The following is a 19102-nucleotide window of genomic DNA, read 5'->3' on the forward strand; positions in this document are numbered from 1 at the left end:
GTGCTGGGTACTTTTCCAGACCCTTATAAAGTCAACTGGTGCATGCAACTTCCAAAACCTCCCAGACGGGGGAGCTCCTAAGGTTAGTTTGTTTTATTTTAAAAGACATTTCTTCTGCACTTACCCTCTTTTGGCTTTGATGGATGGTTTTTCCAACATCGTCTGGGGGCTGATTGGGTTTATTTACTTGAAAGGAAGAGTTACAGAGAGGTAGAGGCAGAGAAAGAGGGAGAAAACCTTCCATCCTCTGGTTCACTCCCCAGATGACTGCAATAGCCGGAGCTGCTTCTTTGTCTCCCACGCAGGGTCAGGGGCCCAAGCAGTTGAGCCATCTTCTGCTTCCCCAGGCCACAGCAGTGAGCTGGATGGGCAGTGGAGCAGCCGAGACTCGAACCAGCGCCCATTGATGCCAGCACTGCAGACAGTGGATTTATCAGCTATGCTACAGTGCCAGCCCCAACTTTTTTTTTTTTTTTTTTTTTTTTTTTTTTTTTTTTTTTTTTTTTTTTACATTTTTGTGGTTCTTTGGTAAGATTTACTTGAAAGGCAGTGACAGAAGAGACTTTCATCAGCTGGTTCACTTCCCAAACGGCTGTAACACCTGGGGCTGGGCCAGGCTAAAACCAGACACCTGGAATGCTGAGTTTCTCAAATAGGTGGCAGAGATCCAAATACGTATACCATCATCTGCTGCCTTCTTACGTTCATTAGCAGGGAGCTGGATCAAAAGTGGAGTGCGGGACTTGAACTGGCACTCGTGGTATGTGCTGCAGGTGTCCCACGCAGCACCTTCACCTGCTGTGCCACAATGCTGGCCCCAAAGCCTAACCTGCTAGTTTCCCTTTCCAGCTCCATTCTCAGCCAGTCATGAACAAGTCATTGCAGGACCTGGTTTGAGGGCAGAGCTGGGTTTTGGTTTCCTTTCTAGCACCATTCTGAACAACAGTTATGGTAGGGGGTTGGTCTGTAGGGGCCCCCAACCACACCAGTCAGGTGTCTACTGGGGGTAGTGTGTCAGGGAGGGGGAGTGACTTGACAGTTTGTGGCTGTTTCTAACCCTCAGGTGTATTGATTTTGGCCCACTCAGCATCATAAAAACTTGTGAGCTAACACTTTAAGATGGAGGTGTTTCACTCAACATCTCGCATCGTTTCTCCCGCAAGGTCAGCAGACCTGGTCACAGTGAGCCTTCATCTTGCCCAGCAGCCACCCCGCTAGACAGGGCCCCTAGCTCTTGTGCAGTCCAAGTGTTTCTGCTTCAGAGAGGACCACTTGACTGGTTTCCCTAAACTGCCTGACCCTTGTGCCATTTGAGCATGGAATCTCTCCCAGGTACAGCTTTGGATTTACACACTGGATGAAGGCACCTGCAGGTGCCCTTATAAAGAACTAGGGTTGGCATCCAGCTGATATAGACAGGATGGTACATGAACTAGATGAGCCACGAAAACAAGAACGGACCAAGTACCAGTGAGAGCTGGGGGACCTGGAAGACTTCTCGCTTTCCATCCCTTTTGTGTCTGGTGTCCTGGGAGTCCACACAGTCAAAGTAGATGACTGTGTTTTCTGCCTGAACTATGGCAACAGCTTCCTAACCAGGGTCCCCAGCAGGTTCCACCCGTTTCTGGCCTCAGAAATGTCATTTATGTCTTGTGCCTACTTTGCTAAAAAACATCCAGTCATCCTTCATTGTCTAAAGCCAAGTGGTGCTCAAACCTACTAAATTTAGGCCCACTTTCAGAAGTCGTGTCTTCCATTCTGAGCAACTTGTGTTTCCACTGAACAGGATGGTGGATGTGGGTGGCCAACGATCTGAACGACGGAAATGGATTCACTGCTTTGAGAGCGTCACTTCCATCATTTTCTTGGTGGCTTTGAGCGAATATGACCAGGTCTTGGCTGAATGTAACAATGAGGTATGGGCACTTAAGTAGTCTTGTATATTTGTCAGCTTTGTGTAACAACCACCACATACCCGAGGGAGCTAACTGTATAAAGAGATGGGGGTGTAGGTAGCTCACAGTAATGGAGGTTCAAAATCCAGACACAGCGCAGGCTCAGAGGAGAGCTGTCCCCTTGGCTGCATCATTGAACGGTAGATTGCAATGGCAGTGTTGGCAAAAGCAAGCAGATTATATCTTTTTTTTTTTAAATTTATGTATTTATTTGAAAGTCATAGTTACAGAGAGGGAGGGGAAGGGAGGGTCTTCATCTGCTGGTTCGCTCCTCAGTTGGCTGCAATAGCCGGAGCTGTGCTGATCCAAAGCCAGGAGCTTCTTCCGGGTCTCCCACAGGGGTGCAGGGGCCCAAGGACTCCACTGCTTTCCTGGGCCACAGCACAGAGCTGATCGGAAGTGAAGCAGATGGGACTCGAACCGGCACCCACACGGGATGCCAGCACTGCAGGCGGCAGCTTTACCTGCTATGCTGAAACACCGGCCCCAGAGAATACATCTTAAACCAGGTGGAAGTGGGAGCTGGTAGGACCAGGCTTGCTCTTTTGTACCAATCTTCTCATGAGAACTCAAGGGGTCACACCAGACCTACCTTCCTAGAGTAGCACTCCCATTGAACTAAGGACCTCTCATAAGGCCCCATCTCTAGAGGTTCTGCCACCTCCCTCCCAGCGCTGCTACCTTGGAGACAAGGCCTCCAGTCACACGAACTGTTTTGGGGACACACTTAAACTATATCCGGAGCACAGCACTGTGAAAGACAAACCTATTTCCATGGTTAACAGGAAGCCAGCTGGTTCAGGCAACGCTTTAGGCTGCACAGTTTTGCCACTCCGTGTAGTTTGTAGACTAGCAGCTCATTAGAGATGCACCTGTACTGAAAAGTCCAGACGGACTGAGTCACAAAAGTGCATTTTTAGCAAGATCCCAGAGAAATGAAATACAACAATAGAGATATACTGAGAGACGCATCCTTAGGTGATTTCATTGTTGTGCAAACATCACAGGGGTGTACACACACAAACCTAATCTATTCCATGCCTCGGGAGAGCCGATTTCTCCTAGGCTATATAAACCTATGACAGCAGAGGTTACTCTGCTAAATACTGTAGTCAACTGTAATACAATTGTATTTAACCAGAGAAGAGACAGCAAAAATGAGGCAGTAGGAATTTTTTTAGCTCCATTATAATCTCACAGGACCACCCCTGTATATATGGTCTGCCGTTGACTGACACACTGTGCAGTGCATTGACTATATATGTGAAAGGTTGAGAACTGCTGGAACACTAGATTTTCAAACTTAGATGCACACAGGAATTCCATGAGGAACTCAGACCCGGTGCCTGTGTCCATCCACCCTGGAAAATCTGGATTTGGTCCTGGCTGTGTCCTGAGCCACAGGATGCTTTAAAAAGCTAAGTGAATCTGATGTGCCTCTGAGGTTGGAAACCACGCCCAAGCAGAGGATTTTATCCTTGGCAGCATGATGTGCTCCCACGGAGAACTTCTTAGAAATACTGCCTTTTGGACTCCTTACTGGAGATTTGTATTTTCTAGATTTAGGAGAGAGGCTTCACTTTTCCAAGTGATTTCATCACTTCCTCTTTCAAATTTGAGCAACACTGTGCTTGACAGACTATCTGAGCATAGACTTCACAGCCTCTCTAGCCCATGATACTCCCCAGTTAGGTCCCCAGCTGAGTTGGTGTGGGCAATAATGGTAGATGCTGGGGCGGCCTGCGACTGCGGCTGCCCTTACTTCCCGTGGGAGGGACCTGCTCAGGGCAGCAGGGACTGATTGGCTCAAACAGATGCTCAGCATCCCTGCAGACCTGCCTGAATGTTGCCTGGATCCAATTCCATTTGCTTGATCTGCTTCCAACAGGGAAGAGGACCGTCACAGGTACTGCTTTGTGAGGTCAGGGTTCTTTCCTATGGGATCCTGATGAACTTCCCACCATCATTCCCCATGAACCTGCATAGGATTTTCCAGGGCATGAAGGGAAATCAGTGAAGAACTCTACCCAGCCATAGGCAACACCTATGAACAAACCATATCCTGTATGTCTTGAGAGCAGACTTTTCTCTGAGGAACACAGCTACATTAGCTAATTAGTGGAGAATTAACCCATTTAGCTGTGTCACTGTGCAAAGAACAGAAATCTTGGCTGCTGCCCAGCTCTCCCAAGTGGGGAAGAAAAAAATTAAAGTGAACACAACCAGTTATCCGTATAGAAGATTAGCTTCAATTTTGTCTCCAGAATTACTTGTAACATTTCTCGTGAAACTCAAGATTGGTCGGGGTTGCAAGGGACCAGTGTTTCAGCCTGATGTGCTCAGAAATGAAATCCTTCCTCCTCCTAAAACTCCTAAGGCTGGAGAAAAACTAAGGGGCTGCCTCTCCATGCTTTCCCCTTCTGGTTGTAGATATGCATTTTATTTTATATATATTATATATATATAATATATATATAATTGTGCTATAAGAGATTTTTTTTCATATATGGTACAAGTTTCTCCTTGGAGATCACTGATAACAAATTTCAGTTTTTAAACTTCTCTGGCAGTACATTTTAGATCTAAATCCCCAAAACTGTACTGAGGGGGAATGTGCCATGTGCGTGAGTTGTAGGGAAATGGAGGTTTACGTCATGTCTCTCTAGGGTGCATGAGTTGGCCTTGGATTATTAGTCAGCCTGACGACTTTCCTCTCTAAGGGCAACTTCTTGTTCCTTTCCTCTTCTCATTCTGCACTCACAAGTATTTCTGTCTAGAACAGTTACTGCCACCAGATGAAATTTGTGTCCTGTCTGCTCTCCATAAACAAGGAGTGGTTAATATTTTCTTGCCAGTGTCTAAAATGTTTTGGAAATTACCATTCTAAATAATCTTTACCAGATCCCAATATTATATGGGTGCAGGAAAGTTTTCTGAACAGTGCCCATCAAATGGGTACACTGTTGCACTTGTCAGGTGTGGCACAGAATATAAGTGGAAGCCCAAGTAGCAGGGGTTCCCTGCTAGGTCGGTGTCTAGCATCCCTAAGGAAGTGGCCCTGCTGGAGGCGCCTGCCTTCCTCCTGTTATGACTCTGGAGGCACAGTCGGGAGCCCACACCCAGCTGAAATGGCCCTCTTAGGTCTGATGCTGGCACTTTCCCCACTGGTAATTCCAACAATTACAGAACACAGAAAACTTTTTTTTTTTTCACATGTGACTATGGACCTTAGTTCTTGACGCTGTGCCCAAGGCTTTTGTCATTTTCTTACATGGTAGTTTTGGTGCTAGAGAAGAATTGAGGTACTCCACAAAAAGATTCCAAAGGGGGCAATTAATGGGCGCTCCTAGAAGCAGGCTCCCCGCTTCAGCAGGTGAGCGAACAGACAACTGGGTGAGCAGTCTGGCATGCTGTTTCCTAACTACTGCTCTCTGTTCCAGTTTTATCTCAAAGTCCTTTGTTTCTCACTTAGAACCGTATGGAAGAGAGCAAAGCCTTGTTTAAAACCATCATCACTTACCCCTGGTTTCTGAACTCATCTGTGATTTTGTTCTTAAATAAGAAGGATCTTTTGGAAGAGAAAATCATGTACTCTCATCTCATTAGCTATTTCCCAGAATACACAGGTAAGTGAACATTCATTCTGGGGGCCATGCTTCTGGGTCCATCCTGTCCACTCTTAGGCACCACGCTGCAGGGGCCTCTCCAGTCTGCTGGGAACAGCCCATCCCACCGACCTCTGAATGGAAGCCTGAGTTGCACTCAGTGGGTTTTCTCACCTCAGCACCTCTACTCGTGCCTCCCCTAGTGCCTGGCATATACTTGCCCAACTCCTTTGCTTTTCCAGAGCCCGGCTCAGGCTGCTTCTCCTTGTGAGGGCCTTCCAGATCCTTTCCTGTCCACTGGTGTGGTACAACAGTGCTGCCTCCTGCCTGCTCCCTTGGCTCCCCTGCTCCCTCTTGGCTGTCACTGTGCTGTGTAGTGTTGCCTGCTCACTCACTCAGCTCCCCCCCGTCAGTTCTTTGGGTCTGAGCCTGTGCCTAATTTATCTTTACCTTTCCAGCACCAGTCAGAGCTCATGGCACTTCCTATGTGTGGATTAAAGTGTGGCACCCTTTTTTCAGAAAAAGGGGGCATGTCAAGTTCTGGTCCAGGATGTCTCAAATATTACTAAGCTTGACACTGAAATTCAGAGAATCAGTGTTCCAGCTCCCCCCTTTTTCCTTTTAGTTGCCACACTGTTGGTGCAGCAAAGATCCCTCAAGCTTTAAAATCAGCCTAAAAATGTTTCTAGTCTTCCTTTTCACTTTTTAAGCCCACATCTGTTTATATGTGTTAATAAGGATTACTTCTCTTCAAAAGTCCTCTAAATCAGAAAACGGAGTTGGGTCACAATTCTTGTTTTTAAAGATGGATGTAACTGAAAGGCGCAGCAGCAGCAGCAGCGAGATTTCTCCATCTGCCAGTTCACTTCTGAATGGCTGGAGCCAGGAGTCTCATCCTGGTCTCCCGTGCGAGTTTCAGGGGCTCAGGTCCACGGGCCATCTTCTGTTTTCCTAGGCACTTTAGCAGTGAACTGGATCCAAGCAGAGTAGCTGGAACCCAAACCAGCGCTCCAATAGCCCACTTTGCCACAGTGTCATCCCAGGTCGTAATTTTTAAACAAATCACATTAAAGTATAATTTTTAGATCCTACTGGATACTTTAAAATCCATTTTATGGGTTCATGATAAGATGTAAAAATAATGCTTCAAATACATTATTCTATACAAATATAGTAAGAAAGATAAAAAAGGATCCCCAAATCAGAGCAAGAATACAGTAAAAAGGATTCTTGGGAAACATGGTGATGACTCTGTATCTTTGTTTATTCCTCTTAATCACATTGGTATCTAGGACCAAAGCAGGATGTCAAAGCTGCCAGAGACTTTATCCTGAAGCTTTACCAAGATCAGAATCCTGACAAAGAGAAAGTCATCTATTCCCACTTCACCTGCGCTACGGATACAGAGAATATTCGCTTTGTCTTTGCTGCTGTCAAAGACACAATCCTGCAATTAAACTTAAGGGAATTCAACTTAGTTTAGAAGCACTGCCCTTCCTCCAGACCAGGAGACAATGGTTTGTAAGCCCCTCATTTTATTTTCAAGTGCTCTGACATCATCGCCTAAGCCAGGCCCTTGTCCCAGGCACCAAGGACATCATGCAGACCCTGGGAATAGAGATGGGTAATGAAACTTCGAGTTTAGTTTACTATAACCTTCTAGAGGTTTTTTATTTCCAAGTTTTTAATAATTATTTTCTTGACTAAGATTTGTCTAATTTTTTTATTTGATGTTTTATAGAATTTTAAGTGGCCACTGTGATTTACTTTAAGTATGTTTAATAGTAGGCACTAAAAATCATTTGAGAGGGGCCTACTAATTTATAGATTATGCCTTGAGACCTCCAGGATTAATCTGGGTCTTTTTTTCCTCAAAGGAATATAAATGCGTTTAAAGCTTTTTTATTAAGTCTTAGAGGCATTTTCAATTGTTTTTCTCTAATGCTGAAGAAAGACTACTTTAACATGCCACTGAAAACGGTTCTTTTTGTGTTAATTTTCTAAGCCAAGTTAACGAATTAGTACCTCTAATTTAAATATTAAGAAGGCTAAAATTTAAAATGTGCTGACTGGGTTTTACTATACCTTCTATTTACGTAATGACTCTGATTTGAGCTTCCTCCTGAGCAAATGCTCTTAGAAAGAAAAAGAATCCCGTAATAGTTCCTGAGGCTCACAGTGCCCTCCCAGGCAGCTGTCCCATGGCAAAAGATCGAAGTGAAGCAGTGTCCCTCTTGTCCCCTCTCCCTTGCCCTGTTCTGCTTTTACTTGAAGCATTTCTAAACAACTGCAAAACCAGGTTTGGGTATTAGGAACTAGATGACCACGACCACGCCAACTCAGGAGTGTGTGTCATTTGGTTCCTGGAAAGGAGTGGCAGGAGCCGCCCTCATCTATGGGACACTGTGATGGAACCAAGGACTTCCGTCCGTGTTCCGCATGCACAGGAACCGCGAGGTCTGCCAGGCTGTGAGGACCTGTCCCCTCCGGCAGGGGGGTGCAAGGAGGGAAGTCCACTGTGTGGTGGCACCGATCTTCTGATACAACACAGCACCAGCTGGGGACTGAAGTTGCTCAAGGATGAGCAGATTTTTAACCATATTTGTGGGGCACATTAATATTCAACAGTTTGAAATTCATGTATGTTGCAAAACTGTGGCAAACTACAGCCTTAGACCCACAACGCCCTCCTTGTGGGGATGCATAATTTGCAAAGTAGCCGAGTGAATTATGAATAGTCTCCTGCATCCCGATGATGCCTCTCCATTATGCATTCTTTTCCAGGGCACCTGACAAGGGCATTCCTGTCTTATGGAGGTTCTCACTTTTTCTTCTTTTTAAAGCAGCAAGAAATTATGATTCAAGGATCTGAAACCCTAATGTTACAGGCAAAGCCTCATTTTTGTGGAATATAAAACACTGTTTCCTTCACTTCCAAGAGCTCGTTGAGAGAAGCCACTACTAAGTCATGCTCCTGCAGCATTTCTGGGTAGTGGGACACTGCTCCTCGATCCTCGCTGAGGACCATGTCTTGCACTTCTGCCATTCCACTTACTCTAGGAATTGGGGCAATCTGTAATTTGATACCAGGGTGAATATCCTGTTCTGCCTTGCTGATGTGGGGTGTCCTCTAACCTCCTTCTCTTTTGGAGAAAGACAAGACTGTCCAGATTCCATCTTGTTGGCCAGCTCTTCCACTGAGGTTGTATTAGTTTCACTGACTAAAGGGTCAGAAGTAACTCCTTCTGCAGTTCTTTTTGAGTCTTGCAAAATACTAAGAACTTCTCGCAGCTCTTGTATTGATGTTGCCCCCTTTTTAATGGCCTCTTCATATAGCCCAGTGACATCAAAGGTGCCTTTACTTGCCAACAACTTTGCTTTGCAGATCCAGAATTTAGCAAATTTTCAGCCTCAAGAATGCTGGACAGTATGGCAAGTATGTCACTGGAAAGCGTACCCTCTTCAATGAGCTGCAGACATTCTGTAAGTTTTGTTGATTTTATTGGACAGCTCAAATTGAGCTTTCTTTTCAATGCTCTTCCAGAAATATTCATTTCCTCTATTTTTAAGTTCCATAAAAGGTTGCTTATAGATCTTCCCCTTAGATTTCTGCCATTCTTCCAGTTGTTTCCTTTGATCTTCTGCTGTTCCTAGCCGTGGCTGTGACTCCAGCTTAAGTTTTGGGAGCTGTCATGCTCAGAAAACTGTTCTGAGGAAGAGCCCTTTTCAAGTGGGAGTCCAAAGTCTGCTTTTTGTTGAAAGCTGTTGCCATACTTAAGTTGGGCATGCTTGGAGTGACTGAATGAGAGCTGCAAATGGTCAGACTAGGCTTCTGGTTTATTGGTTTCATTTTTTTGCAGTATACACGATGTCTGGGGTCTAAAATAAGGCTGCGTGGATTTCTGGTCTGCCTGATGCTTGTAAGTCTGTTACGTACTCCCAGAACAAAATTGGGGTATGTCCTGGGTTTGGTATGTTTTGCTTTCTGTTCAGTAAAGGGGTTTAACTTAGTTTCACTTTGTCTTCCATGGTTACCCCGTCAGCCTTTGTATCCTTGACCTCTGGCTTCTCTGACACTTGGATCCTACTAAGGGTCTGAATACCATGAGTGGGAACTGTCCTCGAGGGTTTTCCTCCTGGCCTTATGAGCTCTCCTCTAGAAAGCTGCTGAGATTTCAGTGGTACAGTCCTGATTCGTGTTTCTCCTACAGTTTATTAACTCTTTCAGAACTGCGCTATTCACCAAACTTTTGCCCATGCCTTTTTAGGAGCAAAACTGCTCTTGGTTTGATTACAACAGTTAGTCTTTGCCTTACTTACAATACATAATTCAGGGCCTGGTTTCCTCTGAGGTTCTGATAAAAGTCTGTTTCTCTCTTTCAGAAAGCTATCTGAGGATTCCTTTTCAACATGGGTGTTGTCCACAGAGGCTGTACATTAAGTGATCCCTTTGGTTTTCCTGACAGTTTGGGTTAGAGAAACATGCCCAGAAGTTTGGGCAACTATTCTTGGCGTTCTGGTCCTTCAGTTTCCCCTTGGCTGCTCAGTACTCCTGGAGCTTCCGCTGCAGCAGAGGCGGGGCTGCGTCCCAGGCCCACCATGACTCCTGAGACAGGTTTTCTTCAAAGGCCCCTCTAATTTAATTTTGTCACAATCTGACCATCATAGAGCCAAAGCTGACATATGGTGAATGGGCATATAGCATGTATGTTGTATTGGTGAAAATTGTACTGTATATTATATATAATATATATTCTAATGTTTATGACCAGGTCTTGTACACTTACCAAATGGCTATGTTTGAACTATGTATGCTATGACTTTCTGAGGAGGCTAAGAATATACCATTCTACCACTTGCAAAGGACTGTGTTGTATTTCTTAGAGCTCGTGGTTGATTGATAGTTCTGCCTATAGAGAAAATGCTGTGGCCTTAACAGTAACTCCGAAACTTGCCTCAAGAGGAAGAAATGGGAAAGGCTGTATTCATTTCATTATATTGGGAGTTCCCTTAGTAGCTGGTTTGGTAAAGCAGAATCCTCCAGGAAGTACAGAGGGCTTCAAACTAAAGGGCCCGATGATTGTTTCTGCTTCTCATCTCAAGGCGCACACAACCTTTAGGGATTTAAGGTGTGATATGTCTAACTCACAATGGTTTGCCTTCATGATGGTGTGAAAATGTTCAATAAAAAACTTTCAATTTGGACCTTTGATCTCTTCCTGGGAAAGCAGCAATGCTAGGCAATGAGCCACAGCTGGTACACAACTCGTCCTCTACCGTGCACTGTCTTGCGAAGCTAGAATGTTGGGTAGTTAGGTATATTAAATGCATTTTGGACTGTTCAGCTTACACTCCCATGATAAACTGAGGAGCAACTGTACAAAACATAACAGGCTTTGTTATAGAACATTGTGCAGGTACTCCAATAGCTGTCCCAAGCCTGCCTTCAGCCAGGTGCAAAGCAAAGAACACAAGTGCCAGAAATAACTCAAATTATGCTTATAGTCAGAGATTCTACCATGCAACATCAAGCTTTGAAAACTAATCCTCAGGTGGAGGACGCCCGGCTGTTTACAGCCTTCAAAATCATCGGGTCTGGCCCTGCCAAGGCAACCACAGGTGGGACTCAAAATTAAAAAAATCCTATAGCAGACCAGTTTTAAAGCTGATAATGATGTTGTAAATATCCAAATGGTCCTTGGCAGAAAAAAGGTTCCCTACCTCTGCTAGATGAATGCAACAGCAAGTTTTCATGGAACTTGACAAACTGATGTTTTCAAAGTTACCTGGAACAGTCAAGTTCAAAGACTAGCCAAAACAGTTTTGCACAAAGAGCAAAATGGTGGATGATTAGCCCGTCAGGGATTCTAGAAACAAGATAATCTCTCCAACTCCTCATGTGCTAAAATTATGAACTGGGTCTCAAGAGAATCAAGGAGATTATGTGGACATTTCAAGCACTTTATCTTTGGCTGACGCTTAGACTACACAAGAAAATTATGGCTTCAAATCACTAGTTGCAGGAGGGCTGTCAAATCATGCAAAAGGTGATAACAAAGTATTTTGCTTACCTTACAAAAAGGCTGAAGTCTCACTATTAGAGGTAAAATTAATTTCCTCTGCCAATATTGATTCTGCAGGTAGAAAATTCTCCTTACCTTTTTTCAAAACACACTCATTACTTACTGAGGAAATGAGCCATTGAAGTTTTCTTGAGGTTGAGAGGTACAGGGCTGTAATTAAGGATTCACCAAGTATTACCACATAAGCTTGTAGTTGACAGTTATCATGCTGGGCTGCTGTCCCAGTTGCCTGACAAATCAACATTTATTTAGATCTTAAAGAGGTAGAATTCAGATAGACAAGGGAAGTCTATTAATGATGTTTCTAGTTCTGTCCCATAAGTAAAACAAAAGCAGACAGAAGGTCAGAAATCTTTGACTTAATTTATTTGAAAAAGATAGACATGGCTAAACTGGGCAGTCATCTTACCATGCAATCCAAGAAATAATTAGTTTAGAAAAATGTCATCTCCTTACCTTTTTTCAAAACACACTCATTACTTACTGAGGAAATGAGCCATTGAAGTTTTCTTGAGGTTGAGAGGTACAGGGCTGTAATTAAGGATTCACCAAGTATTACCACATAAGCTTGTAGTTGACAGTTATCATGCTGGGCTGCTGTCCCAGTTGCCTGACAAATCAACATTTATTTAGATCTTAAAGAGGTAGAATTCAGATAGACAAGGGAAGTCTATTAATGATGTTTCTAGTTCTGTCCCATAAGTAAAACAAAAGCAGACAGAAGGTCAGAAATCTTTGACTTAATTTATTTGAAAAAGATAGACATGGCTAAACTGGGCAGTCATCTTACCATGCAATCCAAGAAATAATTAGTTTAGAAAAATGTCATTAGTGAGCACAGCTAACCAAGTTTTAGAAAAAAGACAAAATTTCAAGAGAAAGAACTTCACCACAAATGTTTGTGTTTAAAAATTATCAGAATACACAAAACGGGCAACTGGGCTAAGCCCACATAAAAAATAAGAACAAAAATATAATGATGCAGAAATATATATATTTTAAAAACTATGACAACCATATTTTCACATAAGCATTTCAAAGAAGCAAAAATTATTCACTCAACATAAATATTAGCAACAGAAAATATTTTTAAAGTGCATCATCCTTAAAAAATTCATTTTCATATAATACATGGTTACATAGAGATAATTTTAAAAAGTCAGTTACAATGTATCTGACCTTGTAACAAGTCCCATATATAATTTCTAGTAGTTTGGGTATAAAAATCACTGATACTGTGAACATCTGAATGTAATCTATATTTTAACTTGGATGTTTTTCAGCCTAAGAATTGGGAACCTTTGGGTAACCAATTAAACATACAAAGTATGATGGATTAACAAGATTGGTAGGTTTTTCTGACATGGTCTACTTTAAGTGAACTTCTGATTATTAGATATTTTATCAATCTCATAGGGTTTCTTGTTACAGGAACTTCATGAGGAAGAAATACATTAAGGTATCCAGGCAACACTAAATGGATGGTGTTCAGTGAAAGAGGGAAAATTTGTATTTTGTGTAAAGCAATAAAAATTTTAAAACCTATAAAATTTGAAGTTACACTTCTCAATGTAGTTCCATGGGTAACCAAAACCAACTCTTTCTTTGGAAATGCTATGTTGCTTCTAAAAAAGTAGAACTAACCCATAATTCTAAAATAATATAATTTTAAATGGCATGGAAGTTTATCTTACGAAAGAATAGAGTATAAAAAGGCTTCTGTTAAAGAAACATGAGTGAGGTCTGTAATGGAATAGGAAGCAGCATTCCCTCAATGTGCTGGCCTTACTTTAAGGATAGTCCTGAAACAACTACTACAGAATGGTGACAAAGAACAGAGGGGAAACAAAAGTGCTGTACTGACCAACAATTAAAAATACAGATTAGAATAATCACAACATTTTACCTGATGAATGCTGGCATGGTTAATTGGCATTAAGACATAACTTCAAGAGTATCTTTCAAACGATTAAGTAGGAGGGGGAATGTCCTTTCTGAGTGAAGGAGATGTAGTGATACTGAATAGCACCAAAGAAAAATGATCAAATTCTGTACTGAGTCCTGCATTAAGAATGCTAGTGATCCATGTTTTCTACCTGGACTTTAGAGAAATGTGGAAATTCATTATTTTTTGTTAAAATGTATTGCCATTGGCTAGCACTCCTTAGTATCACCACAGAGAATGAGTATTTTATCCCTAAAGGAATGTCCCCTATACATTAGTTGCCCAGTTTTAACGGCCATTATAATCAGTCAGAAGGTAAATGGAGCAAATTTAGTTTACTCGAAAGGAAAACTACCTCTGAATCTGGTAAAATGCTTAGTGGTACATGTTGTTAAATGACAGCCGGTAGCCTTTACTGGATCTAATTTTTTTTTTCAGGTCCATTGAATGACATGAGGTTATCTGTTGCACACCAAGAAGGAAAACACTGTACAAATCATAACAATAGCTCTCATCTGCTCAGAGTCTGAGGACTTCTGAGTTAGGGCTCTACAGACTGCTCATGCCTCTGACAGCAGTTTTTCAAGGCTTATTATTGGAACTCAAAATGGAATAACCCTTTATATTGTGACCCATTAAACACAGTATAGAGTATTTAATTGAAACAGTATTTCAAGATGCAGTATTTAAACTTGTTACCTGCTCTACTGTTCCTCTATTTCACTTTGAAAATATGCTAGTCTTGAAGTGCTAAATTGGTTTCATGACCTCCAAAAGACCAGGAGCTACAGCTTGAAAAACACTGTCCTTAAGGATATTGGTTGCTCTTGAGAAAGTTACAAAGCAGCAGCCCAGGGGCCGGTGCTGTAGCATAGAGGGTAAAGCTGCTACCTGCTGCACTGACATCCTATATGGGTGCCAGCTGTTGTCCTGGATGCTGTACTTCCAGTCCAGCTCCCTGCTGCTAACATGCTTGGGAAAGCAGTGGAGGATGGCCCAAGACCTTCGGCCCTTCACTCAAATGGGAGACCCAGAGGAAGCTTCTGGTTCCTGACGTTGGATCAGCCCAGCCGTAGCCATTGCAGCCATTTGGGGAGTGAACCAGTAGATGGAAGATACCCCTCTCTCTTACTCTGACTTTCAAATAAATAGATAGGAACAGCCCTGGAACCCAGACTTTACTGAATAATGTTGCCAGAAAATACTGAGGCCAGACATGTATTTCCATTTTCTTTCTTTTTAAGACTTAATTTTATTTGCGAGGCAGAGATGAAGATAGAGAGAGGTCTTCTATCTGCTGGTTCACTCCCCAGATGGCCACAATGGCTGGAGTATCTTCTGGGGCTCCCACATAGGTGCAGGGGCCCAAGGACTTGGGCCATCTTCCACTGCTTTCCGAGGCCATGGCAGAGAGCTGGAATGGAAGTGGAGCAGCCAGGACTCATGCCAGCACTACAGGCATAGGCTTTACCCACTACACCACAGCGCTGGCCCCAGGTATTTCCATCTTTAATGTATGTGGCACACACTTTCAGCCCCCACACGCAAACTAACCAAATACTTAGGCCTCTGTATTAAAAAGATAGGGACAATCAAAGAGACACTTGGTTAACCTGAAGGATCAACTAATACTGGCAACTGATGAGTAAGGTACAGAATATTTGGTACACAGTCTTGTTAAAATTTTTTACCAGTTAGAGGATATTACAGGGTTATGTTTCTAAGTAAGGAACTAGGTGCATAGATATTCATCAGACTATTACTGCTACAGCTCACTATTAGAAAAAGAGATAATTATGATAGAAGAGATCATGTAAACTTAAGAGAACATTCTTATTTAGCTGTAGGCCACAGGATAGTAGCCTCCAAAAGGACTAGGATTACAGAGGAAAGAAAGGGCTGCCTGGAGGTGGTAATGGTTATTCAAGGACAAGAAAAGAAGCCAAACTGGCCCTGGTACAAATCTCAAGAACTTGCTAAACAGCAGAGAAAACTGTAAAAGGGAAACCACTGGAGAAATGTACATGCCCTTTGATTCAGTATTCTAATATTTTGTACTAGACATCAAAGTTGTTGTTTTTGATGATCCTGGTTTTCTGGAGAGTTGGCAGGGAATAGAAAATCTGCCTTGGTCCTCACAGAATTAGCACTGGCCAGAATATATGCTGTACTAGAATTAATGGCCTGGGGATACAGTAAGCAAATAATACATAGAGGGAAAGGACAAAAAACTCAGAACCTTGTTCCATAGCAACTACTGAACAACTACGATAAGCTTAATGTTTGCAAGTACATAGCCATTAAATGTATTTAAAGTTAATTCAGGCAAGATTATTTTCAAATCCAGTAAGATTCTGGACATGTTAAATAAAAAGGACTATAGAATCAAACACAGATCTGTAAAACTGTAAAATGCTATGCTAACAAAGATTGACTCATTCTCTAGTGATCTACTGATTCTTAGAAGACTGTCTTCCTCTAAACAAAAAAACTAAGAAAACAACCAATAAACTACAGTCTTTGAAATTGTGAGTCCTTCTACTCTAGAGACAGGGATGTGATGGGAGGGGAGGCGATAGGTACATGATTAGTAGAGAAAGAATAAGAGACATTTCTAGGTTTGTATGGGTAAGGGAACAGGAAGGATAGGCACATTGGCTTTGTAGGTGTAATAGTTAACAAGAGCCACGTTCCTTCCAACGGAACTACCAAACAACAATCATCATCTTAAGGCTTTTAGGCAGATAGCCATTAAATCTATTTCTACTAGTGAAGGCTCTTTCACTTCACTGAGAGATGCTCGGGGAATTATTTTTCTGAGAAAGCTGACATCAAGAAATTGGTGTAGGTAATAAGGAATCTGATTAGTGGCACTGAACGGAACTCCAGCAAAGCAACATTTCAGATGAGGACAATCTGATGCAAGCTTTCTGACTACTTCTACTTTTGGGTTTACTTCTGATGTATGCAAAATGGGAGGAGCTCAGCAGCAACAACAAAAAATACGTACCTTTGAACAAAGATCATCACTGGGACATACACTATCACACGGTTTGAAATTTGTCATCTTTTGATTCAATTTACATTTAGCCAAGAAAAAAACATTCTAGACACAAATACTGATAATAAAACAATGTTTTGTAATCAGAGGGAAATCAATAATACATAGTGGAAGGATTTTGTCAGCAAGAAATACAATAACAGTCTGCATGCTGTTTATTTTAGCTTTTACAACAAAGCAAGGGTTTGAAGAGCTTGAGAGTTCACAACCCACTGACTATACAGAATCTTCAATTCCAAAAAGTTTATAATAATTTGGGAACACAAACATGCATTGAATACTCTGTATTATCAGTAACTAAATAAAAATAATGCACCCATCATTCTCTTTATAGTTCATAATCAGTTATTCATCCCCTTCCATGTAGAACAGCCCGTTAAGGTACAAAGATCTTGGACAAAAACCAAGAAAAACACCCATGGCCTTATTTTGACTAATATACAGCCCATGATTTGTGTTCTGGTGAATTATACATTTAAATGAGTGATTTTTTATTTGAATATACAGACAGCAAACCAGACATTCTCAATCAATTGTGACAGATTGGATTTTGAGGTACATATATTTACTTGGGGGTGGTGGGATTGTTCTGAAGCCTATTGCGTTATATCTAAGATACTGGGCATTTTGCTTACTTCAGGTTAAGCTAGCAGTGAATGGAATTATTATTAAGGCTTTAGGAATTTTCCTTTAAAACCCGCAGTCTATTAAAAACATGACTTAGGTAAACAAAGTAGATCTCATCGAGTTGGCTTGAGGAAATATTTCTAAGGCTTTAAAGTTGTGAGAGATGATCCTTTTTTGGTTATGATTCATTTCTTCAAGCCTTTCTTAGGTGAGATTTTGAGGAAATATTAATCTATATTGTATTTTAAAATTTTTTTATAATCCTGGTAATATTGAGTATAATTTAAATTATCCTTTATTTAAAATAGAAGGAAAATAATACCAAAATACTTATTTGTAAAAAAGAACTTCATGATTCTTAAGAAATTATCTCCAAAGTCATCTTGACACGACTGAGGCCATGTCTGATATAATCACACACCGATTACTCAAGGAGGCTGAAGAAGTGTGACATAAGTTTAAAATGTAAACTGATATTAAACTTCGCTCCATGTGGAGACTAATCATGAGCAACCTTTCCACCATTACAGAGAATAAATAATCTGGAGAAACATTTAAGGTTCCTAGAAGAAATGTTTCTTCTTTTACAAAGTAATTTGAATTATAACCAGATGCATGACTCAAGTTAGATAACCAAATGCATCTCTAAAGAGCTGAAATAGTTTAATCACATCACAGTTTTACCTGATTTTTTTTTTTTTTTTATGCATCTCGAGTACAGGGTACTTGAAATTACCTCTTTCCAAACAGATTTTGGAAGGTACAATATGGAAGCTGTAATATTTATTGCTGTGTGTCTTGAGGCAGTTTTTCCTCCATTAGAGGCTTGGAGAAGGTTCTCTTGCTTCTTCTAGCTTTGTAAGGATCCACTGTTGGGGAAATAAACTGATATTTACTTATATTCTTCAATGAAACAAAATGTAATGAATGGAAATGTATAAGTTAGGTGTACACTGAGAGCCAACACGTAACATTCATACTGCAGAAGAGATCACTCATTTAAACTGACGAGACGGCTCAGGACAATAGTACTGGTTATGCTTTTAAGGTAGAAATAAAACTTTTTAATATTCTTCAAAAAATTCAAAGTAAAATGAACCTTTTTGAAAGAAAAGGATAACTTGGCAGCTGGATGAAGCAACTAGCATAGTATGAAAATTATAAAATTTATTTGAACCTATGTCAATTTTTTTTATCACAAATAGAAATGATTACATACAATTCTACAGCTGGTATAACATGAGAACATTTTTTCACATTGGATATTCTCATGATACATTTCTGTTTTAAAAGATTTGAAATTACACAAATAGAATGCAAATTTAATCCAAACCTTTCTACCACAATTTCCTTATTTTGGGGCTTCCATGATAGATCTCATTTTATTAAGATTTAACAGAGATATCTGTGCCACTTTAACCTAAGAAGAACCTAGTATGAGTAAGCAAGTCAGGAGAGAGAACTGAACTCAACAAGCTTCTCTGGATGTTTCTGGCAAAGGAAGAGGATTAAAATAAACTCTCTGGAGTAAAGTCACAAAGGGATTATATGGAAAATTTTTTAGCAGAGAAACTGAAATAGAGGGGTATGGCCTTCAGCAACACGAAAGAACATGAACTTGGCTGGTGCCGTGGCTCACTAGGCTAATCCTCCGCCTGCGGCGCCGGCACCCGGGGTTCTAGTCCTGGTTGGGGCGCCTGGATTCTGTCCCGGTTGCTCCTTTTCCAGTCCAGCTCTCTGCTGTGGCCCAGGAATGCAGTGGAAGATGGTCCAGGTCCTTGGGCCCTGCACCCGTGTGGGAGACCAGGAGGAAGCACCTGGCTTCG

The 19102-nt window shown here is 41.6% G+C and overlaps 2 protein-coding genes, 1 long non-coding RNA gene and 1 pseudogene across 15 annotated transcripts in view; 1 reads left to right on the forward strand and 3 right to left on the reverse strand.

The window, feature by feature from the left end:
* GNA14 (G protein subunit alpha 14) overlaps window positions 1–10765 on the forward strand; it is a 225565-nt gene extending 214800 nt beyond the window's left edge. For 3 of the 5 annotated variants that reach the window (XM_070050562.2, XM_089336599.1, XM_089336598.1), the window contains 3 exons: window positions 1787–1916; window positions 5428–5581; window positions 6853–10765. In XM_070050562.2, the coding sequence (XP_069906663.1) occupies window positions 1787–1916; window positions 5428–5581; window positions 6853–7043 (475 nt within the window). In that variant the 3' untranslated portion in view covers window positions 7044–10765. The remainder of the gene's footprint in view (window positions 1–1786; window positions 1917–5427; window positions 5582–6852) is intronic. The other 2 variants (XR_016236674.1, XR_016236670.1) reach the window with 2 other exon arrangements.
* On the reverse strand, window positions 2140–6563 carry LOC138844077 (uncharacterized). The gene is made up of 2 exons (XR_011379481.2): window positions 2722–6563; window positions 2140–2344 (listed from the first exon to the last, which is right to left on the reverse strand). It is a non-coding gene; the product is annotated as an uncharacterized LOC138844077 (long non-coding RNA).
* LOC100340458 (cytoskeleton-associated protein 2-like pseudogene) lies at window positions 8414–9997 on the reverse strand (annotated as a pseudogene).
* A 5940-nt stretch (window positions 10766–16705) lies between the features above and the next one.
* The window catches only part of VPS13A (vacuolar protein sorting 13 homolog A), a 248424-nt gene continuing 246027 nt past the window's right edge, over window positions 16706–19102 (reverse strand). For all 9 annotated transcript variants that reach the window (XM_089336575.1, XM_051858844.3, XM_017341940.3 and 6 more), the window contains one exon: window positions 16706–18145. In XM_089336575.1, the coding sequence (XP_089192701.1) occupies window positions 18095–18145 (51 nt within the window). In that variant the 3' untranslated portion in view covers window positions 16706–18094. The remainder of the gene's footprint in view (window positions 18146–19102) is intronic.

The sequence above is a fragment of the Oryctolagus cuniculus genome, chromosome 1, assembly GCF_051225735.1.
Source record: "Oryctolagus cuniculus isolate XC-2025 breed Fujian yellow rabbit chromosome 1, ASM5122573v1, whole genome shotgun sequence".
Taxonomy (NCBI): domain Eukaryota; kingdom Metazoa; phylum Chordata; class Mammalia; order Lagomorpha; family Leporidae; genus Oryctolagus; species Oryctolagus cuniculus.